A 15558-nucleotide genomic window follows, 5' to 3' on the forward strand; every position below is an offset into this window, starting at 1 on the left:
TCGACCGAGAAGAGGACTGAGCCATAGACATGGTTTATTTGAACTTCAACAAGGCCTTTGATAAGCTTCCTTATCTTAGGCAACTCTTAAAGGGTAGATTGAATGGGATTCAGGGAGTGTTAGCCAACTAGATGTAGAATATGCTTCATGGTAGGGAGCAGAGGGTGGTGGAAGGTTGTATTTCAGTCTTGAGGCCTGTGACTAGTGATGTTGCCTCAGGGATCAGTGCAAGGCCTGTTGGTTGTTATTTATATCAATGATTTGGATAAAAATGTACAAGGCATGGTTATTGTACCTGCCTCAACTACTTCCCCAGGCAGCTCAGTCCATATGCCCGCCACCATCTGTGTGAATAAGTTGCCCCTTATGGGCCTGTCCCACTTAGGCGACACTTTAGGTGACTGTCAGGGACTAATTTTAATGGAATGCACCTACGACACCTCGCGCCAACCTACAAAAACACCTACGACAACCTACAACAACAAAAAATGTTGCCACCGTCGCCGAAAAATTTTCAACACGTTGAAGATTTTGTGGCAGTTGCCTGTAGTCACCCAAAAAATTGCCTAAGTGTGACATGCCCATAAGGTTCCTATAAAATCTTTCCCCTCTCACATGAAACCTACAGCCTCTAGTTCTTGATTACCCTCCCCTGGAAAAAGAATGTGTATTCACCCTATCTGCTCCCCTCTTGATCAACCACAGTAGGTGGCATTGTAGACAGTGAAGATGGCAATCAAAAATTACAGCAGGATCTTAATCAGCCGGGCAAGTGGTGCAAGGAATGGCTGCTGGCATTTAATTCAGAAAGGTGTTAGGTGTTGCATTCATGGGAAGTCAAATGAGGGCAGGTTGGGCCCAGAAATTTGTTGTAGAACAGATGGATCAAGGAGTACAAATATACAGTAACCTGGAAGTGGTGTCAGAAGTAACACCCCCCCCCCCCCTCCTCCCCCCTAAATAAAAAAGGGGGGGGGGGGGGGGGTCAAATGGGATAGTCAAGGACAGAGTTAAAGGGAAAGAGAGTAAAGGAATAGTTAATGACCCCAGAATGAATGGGAAAGGAAGCTCACAAAGGGATAGGAAAGTATGGCCAAGTGTAATAGGGATCGATGTGAAAGGTGAGATGCGGAAGGAATTAAAAATATTGTATATGAATGCGCGAAGTATAAGAAGTAAAGTAGATGAGCATAAGGCTCAGTTAGAGATTGGTAGATATGACTGTGGGGATTACTGAGACGTGGCTGCAGGAGGATCGGGCCTGGGAACTTAATATTCAGGGTAATACATCCTATAGAAAGGACAGGCAGGTGGGCAGAGGAGGGGGGTAGCTCTGCTAGTGAGGGATGGAATTTGGTCCTTTGCGAAGGAAGACATAGGGACTGATGAGGTAGAGTCACTGTGGATTGAGTTGAGGAGTTGTAAAGGCAAGAAGACACTAATTGGTGTTATTATCTACAGACCCCCAAATAGTAGCCCGGATGTAGGGTGTAAGTTGCAGCAGGAGTTAAAACTGGCATGTAACAAAGGTAATGCCACTTTGGTGATGGGGGATTTCAATTAGCAGGTAGACTGGGAAAGTCAGGTTGGTTCAGGACCCCAAGAAAGAGAGTTTGTAGAGTGCCTCCGAGATGGATTCTTATAGCAAATTGTAATGGAGCTGAACAGAGAAAAGGCAATTCTGGATTTAGTGTTGTCCAATGAACCAGATACGATAAGAGAACTCGAGGTAAAGGAACCACTTGGAGGTAGTGATCATAATATGATTAGTTTTAATCTGCAATTTGAGAAGGAGAAGGTTAAATCAGAAGTGTCAGTGATGCAGTTGAACAAAGGGGACTATGAAGGCATGAGAGGAGAGCTGGCCAAGGTAGACTGGAAAGGGATCCTAGCAGGAATGACGGTGGAACAGCAATGGCAGGAATTTCTGGGCATACCGTGGCTGACAAGAGAAGTTAGGGATAGAATAAAACTAAAAGAAAAGATGTATAACACAGCAAAGAGTAGCCGGAAGCCAGAGGGTGGAAAACTTTCATAGGACAACAGAAGGAAACAAAATGGGCAATACGGGCTGAAAAGATGAAGCATGAGGGGAAGCTGGCCAGGAATATAAAGAAGGACAGTATAAGCTTCTTTAGATATGTTAAGGGAAAAAGAGTAGCAAAGTCAAATGTGGGTCCCTTGAAGGCAGACACGGGTGAAATTATTATGGGCAACAAGGAAATGGTAGAAGAGTTGAATAGGTACTTCGGATCTGTCTTCACTAAGGAAGACACAAACAATCTCCCAGATGTACTGGAGGACAGAGGATCTAAGGGGGTAGAGGAACTGAAATAAATTTTCATTAGGCGAGAAATAGTATTGGGTAGGCTAATGGGACTGAAAGATGATAAATCCCCTGGGCCTGATGGTCCGCGTCCCAGGGTCCTCAGGGAGGTGGCTCTAGAAATAGTGGACGCATTGGTGATCATTTTCCAATGTTCAATAGATTCAGGATCAGTTCCTGTGGATTGGAGGATAGCTGATGTTATCCCACTTTTCAAGAAAGGAGCGAGAGAGAAAACGGGGAATTACAGACCAGTTAGCCTGACTTCGGTGGTGGGAAAGGTGCTGGAGTCAATTATTAAAGAGGTAATAATGGGGCATTTGGATAGCAGTAAAAGGATTAGTCCAAGTCAACATGGATTTATGAAAGGAAAATCATGCTTGATTAATCTTCTGGAGGATTTTGAGGATGTGACAAGTAAAATGGATGAAGGGATGCCAGTGGATGTGGTGTATCTAGACTTGCAGAAAGCCTTTGGTAAGTTCCCTCAAGGGAGACTGATGATTAAAATTAGAGAACATGGTATTGGGGGTAGGGTGTTGACATGGATAGAAAATTGGTTGGCAGACAGGAAGCAAAGAGTAGGAGTGAACGGGTCTTTTTCAGATTGGCAGGCAGTGGCGAGTGGAGTGCGCAAGGTTCGGTGTTGGGGCTGCAACTGTTTACCATATATATATTAATGATTAGGAAGAGGGAATTAGGAGCAACACTAGCAAGTTTGCGGATGACACAAAGCTGGGTGGCAGTGTGAACTGTGAAGAGGATGTTAGGAGGTTGCAGGGTGACCTGGACAGGTTGAGTGAATGTGCAGATGTGTGGCAGATGTGAGGTTATCCACTTTGACGGCAAAAACAAGGGGGCAGATTATTATCTCAATGGGGTTAGGTTAGGTAAGGGGGAAGTGCAGCGAGACTAGGGTGTCCTTGTACACCAGTCACTGAAAGTTGGCGTGCAGGTACAACAGGCAGTGAAGAAAGCTAATGGAATGTTGGCCTTCATAACAAGAGGATTTCAGTATAGTAGTAAGAGGATCTTCTGCAGTTGTATAGGGCTCCGGTAAGACCACATCTGGAGTATTGTGTACAGTTTTGGTCTCCTAATTTGAGGAAGGACATCCTTGTGATTGAGGCAGTGCAGCGAGGTAGGTTGACGAGATTGATCCCTGGGATGGCGGGACTGTCATAGGAGGAAAGATTAAAAAGACTTGGCTTGTATTCACTGCAGTTTAGAAGGATGAAAGGGATCTTATGGAAACATATAAAATTATAAAAGGACTGGACAAGCTAGATGCAGGAAAAATGTTCCCAATGTTGGGCGAGTCCAGATCCAGGGGCCACAGTCTTAGAATAAAGGGGAGACCATTTAAGACTGAGGTGAGAAAAAACTTTTTCACCCAGAGAGTTGTGAATTTGTGCAATTGTGGAGGCCAAATCACTGGATGGATTTAAAAGAGAGTTAGATAGAGCTCTAGGGGCTAGTGGAATCAAGGGATATGGGGAGAAGGCAGGCACGGGTTATTGATAGGGACGATCAGCCATGGTCACAATGAATGGCGGTGCTGGCTTGAAGGGCTGAATGGCCTCCTCCTACACCAATTTTCTATGTTTTCTAAGTGGTTTATTTGTTAAAATGCGTACAGCTCTGGCTGTACAATGAATGTCAATGGTGATGCATTCTGCAAAATGCATTTTTGACATAGCTCACAATAGGTTGGCACAACTTGCACCAAAATGTTTAAATATTAGCATTTAACCACTCATTTGTTTCTCAGACAACATTAACATGCCAATTTTTTCCTTAAATAATTTCAAGTGCCATCAACATCACCCTGTGAGCGACATTAAAGTCTGGCACAATATTATGGAATATTGGTTTTTGAAGGGAAAGATTATTTCAGTGAATGTACTTCGCTCTGCAAAGTGAGCAATTCTGGACCATTTAAGCAAAAGGAAATTCCTTTGATTAGACAATAGACAATAGGTGCAGGAGTAGGCCATTCGGCCCTTTGAGCCCACACCGCCATTCAATGTGATCATGGCTGATCATCCCCAATCAGTACCCACTTTCTGCCTTTTCCCCATATCCCCTTACCACTATTTTTAAGAGCCCTATCCAGCTCTCTCTTGAAAGCATCCAGAGAACCTGCCTCCACTGCCCTCTGAGGCAGAGAATTCCACACACTCACAACTCTCTGTGAGAAAAAGTGTTTCCTCGTCTCCGTTCTAAATGGCTTACCCCTTATTCGTAAACTGTGGCCCCTGGTTCTGGACTCCCCCAATATCGTGAATATGTTTCCTGCCTCTAGCGTGTCCAAACCCTTAACAATCTTATGTGATTCAATAAGAAACCCTCTCATCCTTCTAAACTCCAGAATGTACAAACCCTGCTGCTTCATTCTCTCAGCATATGACAGTCTCGCCATCCCGGGAATTAACCTTGTAAACCTACGCTGCACTCCCTCAATAGCAAGGATGTCCTTCCTCAAATTAGGGGATCAAAACTGCACACAATACTCCAGATGTGGTCTCACTAGGGCTCTGTACAACTGCAGAAGGACCTCTTTGCTCCTATACTCGGCCCCTCTTGTTGTGTAAAGGCCAACATGCCATTTGCTTTCTTCACTGCCTGCTGTACCTGCATGCGTACTTTCATAGACTGATGAACACGGACCCCCCAGATCCCACTGTACTTCCCCTTTTCCCCACCATGGCGCCATTTAGATAGTAATCTGCCTTCCTGTTTTTGCTACCAAAGTGAATAACCTCACATTTATCCACATTAAACGTCATCTGCCATGCATCTGCCCACTCCCCCAACCTGTCCAAGTCACCCTGCATTCTCATAGCATCCTCCTCACAGTTCACACTGCCATCCAGCTTTGTGTCATCTGCAAATTTGCTAATGTTACTTTGAATCCCTTCATCCAAATCATTGATGTATATTGTAAATAGCTGTGGTCCCAGCACCGAGCCTTGCGGTACCCCACGAGTCATTGCCTGCCATTCTGAAAGGGACCCGTTAATCCCCACTCTCTTTTTCCTGTCTGCCAACCAATTTTCTATCCATGTCAGCACTCCACCCCCAAAACCATGTGCCCTAATTTTGCCCACTTATCTCCTATGTGGGACCTAATCAAATGCTTTCTGAAAGTCCAGGTGCACTACATCCACTGATTCTCCCTTGTCCATTTTCCTAGTTACATCTTCAATAAATTCCAGAAGATTAGTTAAGCATGATTTCCCCTTCGTAATCCATGCTGACTCGGACCGATCCTGTTACTGCTATCCAAATGTGCGGCTATTTCATCTTTTATAATTGATTTCAGCATCTTCCCCACCACCGATGACAGGCTAACTGGTCTATAATTCCCTGTTTTCTCTCTCCCGCCTTTCTTAAACATTAGCTACGCTCCAATCCACAGGAACTGATTCTGAATCTATGGAACATTGGAAAATTATCACCAATGCATCCACAATTTCTAGAGCCACTTCCTTAAGTACCCTGGGATGCAGACCATCAGTTCCCCATAATAAATGCACCTTTTTCAGTCTTCAAGATCCAACTTTGGTCTTAACTAATTATTTTTTCTTCACATACCTAAAGAAGCTTTTACTATCCTGCTTATATTCTTCCAGATGAGCCTGCTGTTCTTGAAACAGAAGACCTGGATAGAAAAGGCAAACGGTTTGGCGGAGGTTTGGACCCTGACACCATCTCACTGGCATCTGTCACTGCCGTCACCATCAATGTTTCTAACAAGAGGTACGTTGAGATAATTGCAACCTTTTTTTGCACATTGAACCCTACGATTCAAAGGTGCACAGAATTAAAGGCCTTTGCTCGTTCGTTGCGATTCTTCTGGCTGGATGAGGCAGGTGGACTGGAATGCCTCCACTTTCTCTTTTCCATTCAAAAACATCAGCCCTACTCCATCCAGTGAAGGAAGCTTCAGGTAGGTTTCTGAGTCCTATGGGCCTTTATTTACCTGGGCATGAAGGCCAGGTATTTAAATGTTGGCAGCAAAGAAAGGTATTATGATTCCTCAATGAGGCAGTAACAAGATATTGTTGTTCTGAAAGGTTGCAGCAAAAGGAATGTCACCCAGCAATCAAACTGCAATGAGGAATTACACCTCACAGCTGCCTTGGTTCGTCTGGGTAGCAGATGACAAATGAAAATCATGGAAATGAACAGCAAATAAAAACACCATTGACCAGATTTCCCGAAGTGGACAGCTCTCTGATTGTTACACATGTTATCATGAAGGCTTTGAGGCCACAAGAACAAAAAAGGATTCATATCCTCAAGTGTACGTCATATCTTAATCATAATTATAAAATCATGCAAGTTGTATACTAATTTCAGACAACTGCTATGACTCGTCAATTTAACATGTGCTGAAGGCTAAAGATCAAGATCGGAAACGAGATATAAAAAGTTACCTGGGCAGAGAAATCTCTCGGCACCAGTTGCTTGGATCACAAAGCAGGATTGCAGCACAGAACGGCCAAGCTTTTGAAGATATTGTCATTTTGGGTGTTTTGAGTAAAATGGCAAAGCTGTGGAACAGCCAAATAGGAGCAAGCTCAGTAACAGGAACAAAGGGATACACAGAACCAGCCAGCAATTCAATCAGCTTAAGGCAATGCTTCAACAGACAGCATCATTAAACCAAAATAGTTAACGCACAACAGCTAACTGCACATGTGCCCATGGGCTGAATGAACCCACTCCCTGCATTGGAAGCTGCAGTTCTAATCCATACTTTTGCAGGAGACACAACTCGAAAATGGAGTAAAGAAAACAATTAGGTCACAACAATAACTTACTGGGAGAGTGATGTGGAAAAACAAAATTCAATTTAGTGCCAAGAGGAACCGTACATACTGAAAATCAGAAATAGAAGAGAACAGCACAGGATGTTAGCATGTAAATAAGTAACAATTTTTAAACATCGCAGATGCTTAAATCTGAAGAGAAAACAAAAATTATCAGAAAACTCTGCAGGTCAAACTGCATCTGTAAAAAGAAAAACAGTTAACCTTCATCAAATCTAGGAAAAGAAACAAACCAACTTAGTCCAGATGGCAGAGTAGTGTAGAGAGAGATAGATGGATAGCGGAAAGAGAGTATCTGTAGCTAGCTTGATTATACTTCTTCCCATCCTGCCTCCAGTAGGGACTCGATTCCATTCTCTCAAATTTTCCAGCTCTGTCACATTTGCCCCAATGATAAATCATTCCATAAATGTGCCTCTCCCTTCTTCCTGAACTGTGGCTTTCCCTCTGCCATTTTGGACAAACCCCTGACCACATCTCAACTATTTCCAGAAGCTCTGCTCCCACCCCCTGGTCTCCTGGACACAGCAAGAAGAGAATTCCCTGGTCATTCCACCTCAACAGCCTCCATAGTCAACAGATCATTTTTTGCAGTTTCTGCAGCCTCCAACAAGATTCCACCACCAGACAAACATTTCCCCTTTTCAGCATTTTAAAGGATTGCTCCATTTGTGACTCCCTGATTCACTCTTCCTTCCTGCCCACCAACGGAAGCAGCGATTTCCTTGCCCTTCTTCCAATCCATTTGGTGGCCTCCTCTACATTGCAGAAACCAACATAGATTGGGGGATCTTCTTGCCCTCAGTCCTTGGGAGTAGTCCTGAGTTTCTGGGTGCCTGTCACTTCAGTTCATTGGACCCCCCCCTCATTCTGACCTTTCTGTCCATAGTCTCCTGCACTGTTATAATGAGACCCAACACAAGCATTCTTTCTCTTTGTTTGTATTAGCTGCTGAATCAGATTTAAATTGTCCCTTCACTGCCCCTTTGTTATTGGGCCTTACCCTATCAAAAATATTTCTGTTGAATCACCTATCCCCACCCTCACCTTCTCTGGTACCTAAACTAATTTGTTTTCTCCCTTTCCAAATAAAGAAGACTCCCAAACTTGAAAAATGTATTCTCTTTCCACAGATGCTATCTGAAACATAGTGTTGCTAGAATTATCTGATTTTTTTTGTATATAAATGACAGGTTATCATTCAGCCGACTGGGAGGAACCGAAACTAGAAATCACCTCCCATTTTAGGATTGAACAAATCAAAGTAAGAGGGAAACTATAGATACAAAATCAGGGGTCACCTGTGGTTAATACTATGACAAAGAACTGTTTAAATAAATTCAACAACAGAGCAGATTATTTCATGAATGCTTTGTAGACCATTCAACATTAGACTATTGAGTACTCTGCAAAGATCATTTCAATCTGAAAACAAAGAAACATTAATGAGGTAACAGATTCACAATCAATCAAAATCAAGCTGATTTAGGCATTAAAGCACTGAAAAGATTGAAAACAGCAGAACTAACTAGTGAAAATGCAATAAAAAGACCAAATGAAAGGCAACAATGTTGAAAGTGGAAAGGACTTCAGGGGAAAATCAATAAAAGGAACAGGCAGGAAAATTAGCCACAGTCTGAAATTGATGAGTTCAGTGTTTTCAAGAGAGGCTGCAGAGTGCTGAGAAGATTGTGGAGACTGTTCATGTTTCAGCACCTCTCAGGGTGAATGCCAGTAAAGCAATAGAAACAGCAGAGTATTGATGTGCTGAAGGAGGGTCCCAATGGAAGGTGCATTTGTACATTTGGCCTTCAGGCTTTGACTTGAGCCGTAGACACGAGGAACTACAGGTGCTGGTTTACAAAGAAACCGCAGCACTGGAGTAACTCAGCGGGTCAGACAGCATCTCTGGAAGACATAGATGTGATATCTTGGATCAGGACCTCACATATATGTCTTCCAGTTATGCTGCCTGACCTGTTGACTCCAGCACCTTTTGGGGTTTAAAAGGAAATTTAAATTTAAGTTAGATATGCAGTGCGGAACCATGCCTTTTGGCCCACCGAGTTCGCACCGACCAGTGATCAATCCATACACTAGCACTATCCTACACAATTTACAATTACAAGGATAATTTACAATTACAGAAGCCAATGAACCTACAAACCTGTACGTCTTTGGAGTGTGGGAGGAAACTCGAGCACCCGGAGAAAACCCACCCGGTTACAGGGAGAACGTACAAACTCCGTACAGACAGCACCCATTGTCAGGATCAAACTCGGGTCTCTGGCGCTGCAAAGCCGTAACTCTACCACTGTGCCACCCTTTGATGCTTCCCTTAAATGCATTAGGCATGAACCTTGGATGTCTAGGGAGGGTGCGTGTTCAGGGCAATCTGGTCCATTGCTTCCGCTCATCTTCCAACAAAAAACTGAAGCAGAAGTCTCCCAAGTCTACTTCACACTCAACAAGACCTTGGCCAATCGTGTAGCTCAAGTAAAGAGGCAGTGTGATTAAGTTAGTCGAATATCACCTCAAGACCAGGGATATTGATTTGGAGGCATGAGTTCTGATCCCACCTGAACAGCTGGAGAGGCTTTGGTTGATGGCGTGGGCAGAGGTTTATTGGGAGGAACTGTATTTATAAAGTTGTTCATTTCCATGGATAAGAGTCTTGAGACTGGAAATGGGAATATCTCAGAGGAAGTACGTACTCATAAAGGAGTGGTGTCCTTGCTAAAAAGGTGAAGATGATATAAAATGATTTGATAGATGTGAATTATTATCATATAACATGAGGACAAAGGGATACGAATAGCAATCTTGTAAATGCAACATATGTCGGACCTATATGTTGTCAGGAGAATTTCTCATGGTAAACCGATATTCCACAAACATCAGCAATAAATGTGGAAGCTTCAGAGTACATGCCACAGATATGAAGAACACGAGGAAAAATAATTAAGTGGTTTGAGTAGAGAAAGTACAATCAGTGTGGCTCGATGTTTTAAATATATTATTGGAAAGAATACAAGGAAAGGAGAAACGAGCTCAAGATTGAACAAATGAAGGACAAACAGAGATGGAATCTTTATCAGTCATTATCTCAGATTGGCACAAAAACAGCACCCACAGATATGGGAAAATAACATAGACAATGATTAATGGAAAACTTTTCACCGAAGGAATGTTCAAAAGAGTGTCAGTTAATTCTGAAGCCCATGCAAGTACATCGAATGGACAAAAGAGAAATAGTTGATGTTCTAGAGTAATTCAACTAAAGTCAGATAGTTTATGGAAATTATAACCCTTGCAATGTAGCACATGTTACATTCCAGAAACTGGAGTTTGCCTTATGGTGCAATACGTTTCTGCTAAGGTTAGCCCGAATGCTTAATCAGAAAATCCAAGAATCATGGAATTTGGACATCTTTGCTTGAAGAAAGGATTATCATGATTCACACCCTTGCAGAAATGTTAAACCCCAACCTGCACACAGGCAGCTGCACACTGGATATACAATAGCGATAACATTTGTGAGCTTGCCCATGGAAAATATGTTGGCATTTATTAAACGGCTCGGTCCATTCTGGATGCCATGGAGATGTCAACTGGCAGGGATGACTTGTGAAAAACAAGAGCCAGGAAGGGTGAACTTCTTGGGAAGCATGGATTGGCCCATACAATGCCAAGCCATGTTCTCCCTCTCCCACTCCCCAATCAGTGGTAGCAAGAGATTTGTGTTCTACCATTATTAACTCTAATTCATGCTGAGATTTACAACATTTTACAAGATTAGCAACTGCAGTCTAGATTTTCAACACTTAAAAAGGATTGCTCCAGGAACATTTTTAATTGTGAAATTTCACTGCTTTGAGTAAGGGGTGCTCCTTGTTGAATTCCATCTTGTACTGGCCATCTCCTTCTATATTACTAAAAGTCTGTTCTTGACCGGTTTTGGCCACCTTTGCTGCGATTTCCGAGAGAACGCCGCCACCAACAGCCGTCATTTTTGGCCACCTTGCTCAGAGCCCCCCTCCGCCGTATGTGTGCCGAGGAACTTTCCTGTCGATGAAAAATGACAGAGATATTAATGATTTTACAAAATTCCCCATTCTCTCTGCTGCTCCTGCTGGCGGCAGGGGGGAGGGACTATAAAACCAGGAAGTGGTGTGCCTCAATCAGTGTCTGCAAGCTGGAGGAAGGCAGAGGGTCACGTATCTCTGAGCTGTGAATAACACTGAACACATTGTCTACTCAAATGTGAGTGTCCTTAGTGGTTCTAAAACGCTTGCAGAATGTGTCTATTGGTTCTGAAATGTTTGCAAAAAGTGTTTATTGGTTCTAAAATGTTTTCAAAAAGTGTCTCTTTTGGTTCTACAATGCTTGCAGAATGTGTCTTTTTTTGGTTCTAAAATGTTTTCCCCCCCCTGTCCTTCCCCCCCCTGTCCTCTCCCCCCCCCCCCCCCCCCCTTGTCCTCCCTCTCTGTCGCCTCCCCCCTCTGCTCCTCCCCCTCTCGGTTCTTCCTCTCTGCTCTCCCCCTCCCCTCCTCTCTCCCCCCCCCTCTCTCCTCCCTCTCTCCACACTCCCTCTCACCCCCCCCCCCCCCCCTCCCCTCCCCCCCCCCCCTCTCCCCCCCCCCCCCCCCCCCCTCCTCCCCCCCTCTCCCTCCCCCTCCCTCCCCCCCCCCCCCTCCCCCCCCCCCCCCCCCTCTCCCCCTCCCCCCCCCCCCCCCCCCCCCCCTCCCCCCCCCCCCCTCCCCCCCCCCCCCTCCCCCCTCTCCCCCCCCTCTCTCCTCCCCCCTCTCTCCTCTCCCCCTCCTCTCCCCCCAATCTCTCCCCCCCTCCTCCCCCCCCCCTCTCCCCCCCCTCCTCCTCCCCCCCCTCTCCCCTCGTCTCCCCCCCCACCTCCACCCCCCCCCCCTCCCCCTCTCTCCCCCCCCCTCTCCCCCCCCCCCCCTCCCCCTCTCTCCCCCCTCTCTCTCTCCCTCTCTCTCTCTCCCTCTCTCTCTCCCCCCCCCTCTCTCTCCCCCCCCTCCCTCTCTCTCTCCCCCCCCCTCTCCCCCCCCCTCTCCCCCCCTCTCTCCCTCCCCCCCCTCTCTCTCCCCCCCCCCTCTCCCTCCCCCCCTCTCTCTGGGGGCTATGCGTGAGTGGATAGGGCGGGTATGGGGTAAAAGGAGCGAATTAATAATATTAATATAATATCAAGGGGATAATTAGCGTGAGTGCGGGGGAGGGGAGGGGGGGGGATAGTTAGTGAGTGTGATGCTGCGTGCCGCCCCCCCCACAACCGCACATTGGGGGAACAGACCCAACGGGTCTGCACCTGGTCTAGTAAATTATAAACTTTTCATCCATTTTTGCCATTAACTAAGTAATAAGTGATGAATATGTTCATGATGCAATGACAGAATATGACGGGGAAGTTACATCTGAAGGAATTTGAACCAGAAATTGCCTGAACTAATTTCCTGATAGGCAGGGCTTCATTAGGAAATGTATGCAAATAATTCAAAATGCCCAAAGTTAAGCACGGTGCTCCATTTACAAAAATAACTAGTGGGGTCTAATGGACCCTCCCTTAAACTAATATCACAGTTAATGTATTTTACTGAAAAGTGCATCAGTGAATTTTATTATTCTTCAACACATTTTGTAAAAAATAATTAATTTGTTTTTATTTACAGATCAAAGCCTGAAATCAAAATGGAACCTAGTGCAGGGAGACCTCAGGATTACCAAGTAAGGTCCAGCAGATTCATTTTATAGTTCAGTGCATTGGCCTGTCTGGAAACTCTATTTAAACCAAATTATTTTCAAATTAAGAGAAAGTGGCTAGTTTGATCCCGTACTTACGGTCATAAATGGATTATCTGTAGACAACTCTTAAGTTTGAATCAAATATTGCTTGTTGAAGGAGTTCTCTGCTCTCTGGCATAGCTCTAAAGAATTGCTCGTGTGTTTAACACCTCTATTACTTATATAACATTCAGTCAGTTGTCTCATTGTCTAATATGGATTTACATAATCGTTAACTGCACTGTGACTTATACTTGATCATTTTTATTTTGGCCTATGGGATTCTACTTGCATTTTTTTATAGCCAACCTCAAAGACATAATTGAACTTGAAAGTGACCTTGGCACTTATTATGATTGATTGAAATAAATCTCCACCAGACATCAACCTCAAACATTCTTAACCTCTTTACTCAAGTAAACTGAATAAACTCCTACCATAGTACTGAATAAACTCCTACCATAGTACTGCATTGACTGAAGCAATTGGTTCTTTCAGTCAAGCTTGGCCAGGAAACCAACCTGCTTAACAATGCTTTTCACTTTTTTTGTGGCTGTTCAGAAGTTAGTAACTCCTAAGATTATAATTTCATTGATTATCATTGGCCATTTTTTGTGCATTCTGCAAAGAGGAGAACACTCTTTGGATTGTTGTTTTCTTTCATTTAAACTCTGTTACTCGTTTTTGCATCATTGTCACGGGTGCTGACTAGCAGACAATGATTACAGCTGCGCTCAGAAAAAAATGCTGTGATTATTCTTCCTCTCTACAACTAAATATTTGATATAATGAGGTTAATATAGATAACTAGACCAAGTAGGGCCCGTTGGGTCCCTGTCACACGGGAGGCCTGGTCCCCTAACGTAACCTATTCCCCAACGCAATAGTCCACCACTCACCCGATCCCCCAACACAATCCTCTAACGCAAGATTCTACCACTCACCCATAGCCCCCAACTGCGCAGGGGCGGCTCATTTTCCGTTATTCACCCTCCCTCTTTTGCCAATTGCACTTGCTGCCAGGAAAATTAGTCCAATTGCATGCTGCCTGAACTCAGTGTCCTGTGATTTGCAACATTGTAGCCGGCAATTTGATTTGGATTTTTAGCAATGAGAAGTTAAGTGAAAAGTTAAATTTTTAATGTTGAATAACTTGTAAAATATAACATCAATGTGAACGAATGTTTGATACAACACACCACAGGACAATGGTGAGTAAGGTGGTCCAAAAATTGTAGCGCTATCGTGTACCGTTTTGGCGTAATTTCAGGATCTCACTCACTCACATGCAGACATCCAAACAAACAAGATGAGAGTTTTAGTAATATATAGATGGTGGGAATATTCATCATATTTTAAGCTGACACATTTCAATTTTTAGATGATAACGTGGCAAGAATTGCAGGGGGAAAAGTGATTCATAAATGTAAAATACTCATCTGGATTAAGTAATCGGAAACATAAAATAACTGATATCTTTTAAGTGAAATTTGAACATATTTATTTGGGAGTAGTGTTTTAGAATGCTAGAAGGTTTTTTTTTAAATATTTCATGAGGCATTAAGATATGATTAATGGAATTGTCCTCTCATCCTCAGGGCGATGGGCAATTTTTGTTGTCCACTCTATTGCCATCTTCTTGAGCCTGTTCAGCTTTGCAACAAACTGCATAGGGCCCATTTGAATTAATATGTAGTTCTTGTTTCTTTACAATGGTAAAGGAAAAAGAAAGAAGAGTGGTTGCAAGTGTAAGGAGAGGCGTAAGCATTCATGAAAGGTTATAAATAATTCCGTCTCTGCGGCTCAGGTAGAAGATAGAGAATTAATTGCATAAAATATTAAACAGCTTGGATCAGGTGAATCAAAGTATTAATTTACAAGACAAGCTGGTAGACAGTGAAGAAGAAACATATTGCTCTACCTTTTGTGAGTCTGGAGACTCAAGTGTAGTCACCAAAGTGATGACATTTAATGTGCTTTTACATTTAGCAGATTATGTCTTGGTCGTCATCAAATTTACAGTAAAATGGACATTAAAATCAAACACCGTAACATTCCCTCTTCATCACAAAAATGATAGCAGATGCACAAAAATTCACACAAGTATTGCAGTAGATGCCACTTGGAGATGTCAGAGGAAAGGGCTTCAGCGTAGCTGCATTATTACCTGTGATCCACCTGTTGGGTGATGGAATACATATGTTAAACAGTGTTCAATGGAGAAAGGTGCTGATAATTGAAGTGTTAGTTTGAGCTAGCTCAGTAGACCAATACCTCCAAATATCATTGCATTTAATATTATACAATTTAGTTCTGATGTACTGAGCACATTTCTGATATATTATGTCTGATATATTCTGAAATTGGAATATATCCTATTGATCTGATAGATTTTCATGTTTATTAAATACAAAGTAAATATCACACAACTCGTTCAGAATTAGTGCTAATAACACCCATTTGAAGCATGCCTGCCATCGTTAAAGTCCTGAGAAAAAAAGGTTGAAACCATGCAGTTCTAAAATGTAAATTATGTTTATGTTGTCATCAAATTAATTGTTTGGAAATGACATAATGGGCACAAGCAGTAATTCA

The 15558-nt window shown here is 43.4% G+C and overlaps 1 protein-coding gene across 6 annotated transcripts in view; it reads left to right on the forward strand.

Moving 5' to 3' along the window:
- The window catches only part of otofa (otoferlin a), a 255023-nt gene that overhangs the window by 147507 nt on the left and 91958 nt on the right, over nt 1-15558 (forward strand). For all 6 annotated transcript variants that reach the window (XM_055635427.1, XM_055635423.1, XM_055635424.1 and 3 more), the window contains 2 exons: nt 5962-6088; nt 12852-12906. In XM_055635427.1, the coding sequence (XP_055491402.1) occupies nt 5962-6088; nt 12852-12906 (182 nt within the window). The remainder of the gene's footprint in view (nt 1-5961; nt 6089-12851; nt 12907-15558) is intronic.

Source organism: Leucoraja erinacea, chromosome 5 (genome assembly GCF_028641065.1).
Source record: "Leucoraja erinacea ecotype New England chromosome 5, Leri_hhj_1, whole genome shotgun sequence".
Taxonomy (NCBI): Eukaryota; Metazoa; Chordata; class Chondrichthyes; order Rajiformes; family Rajidae; genus Leucoraja; species Leucoraja erinaceus.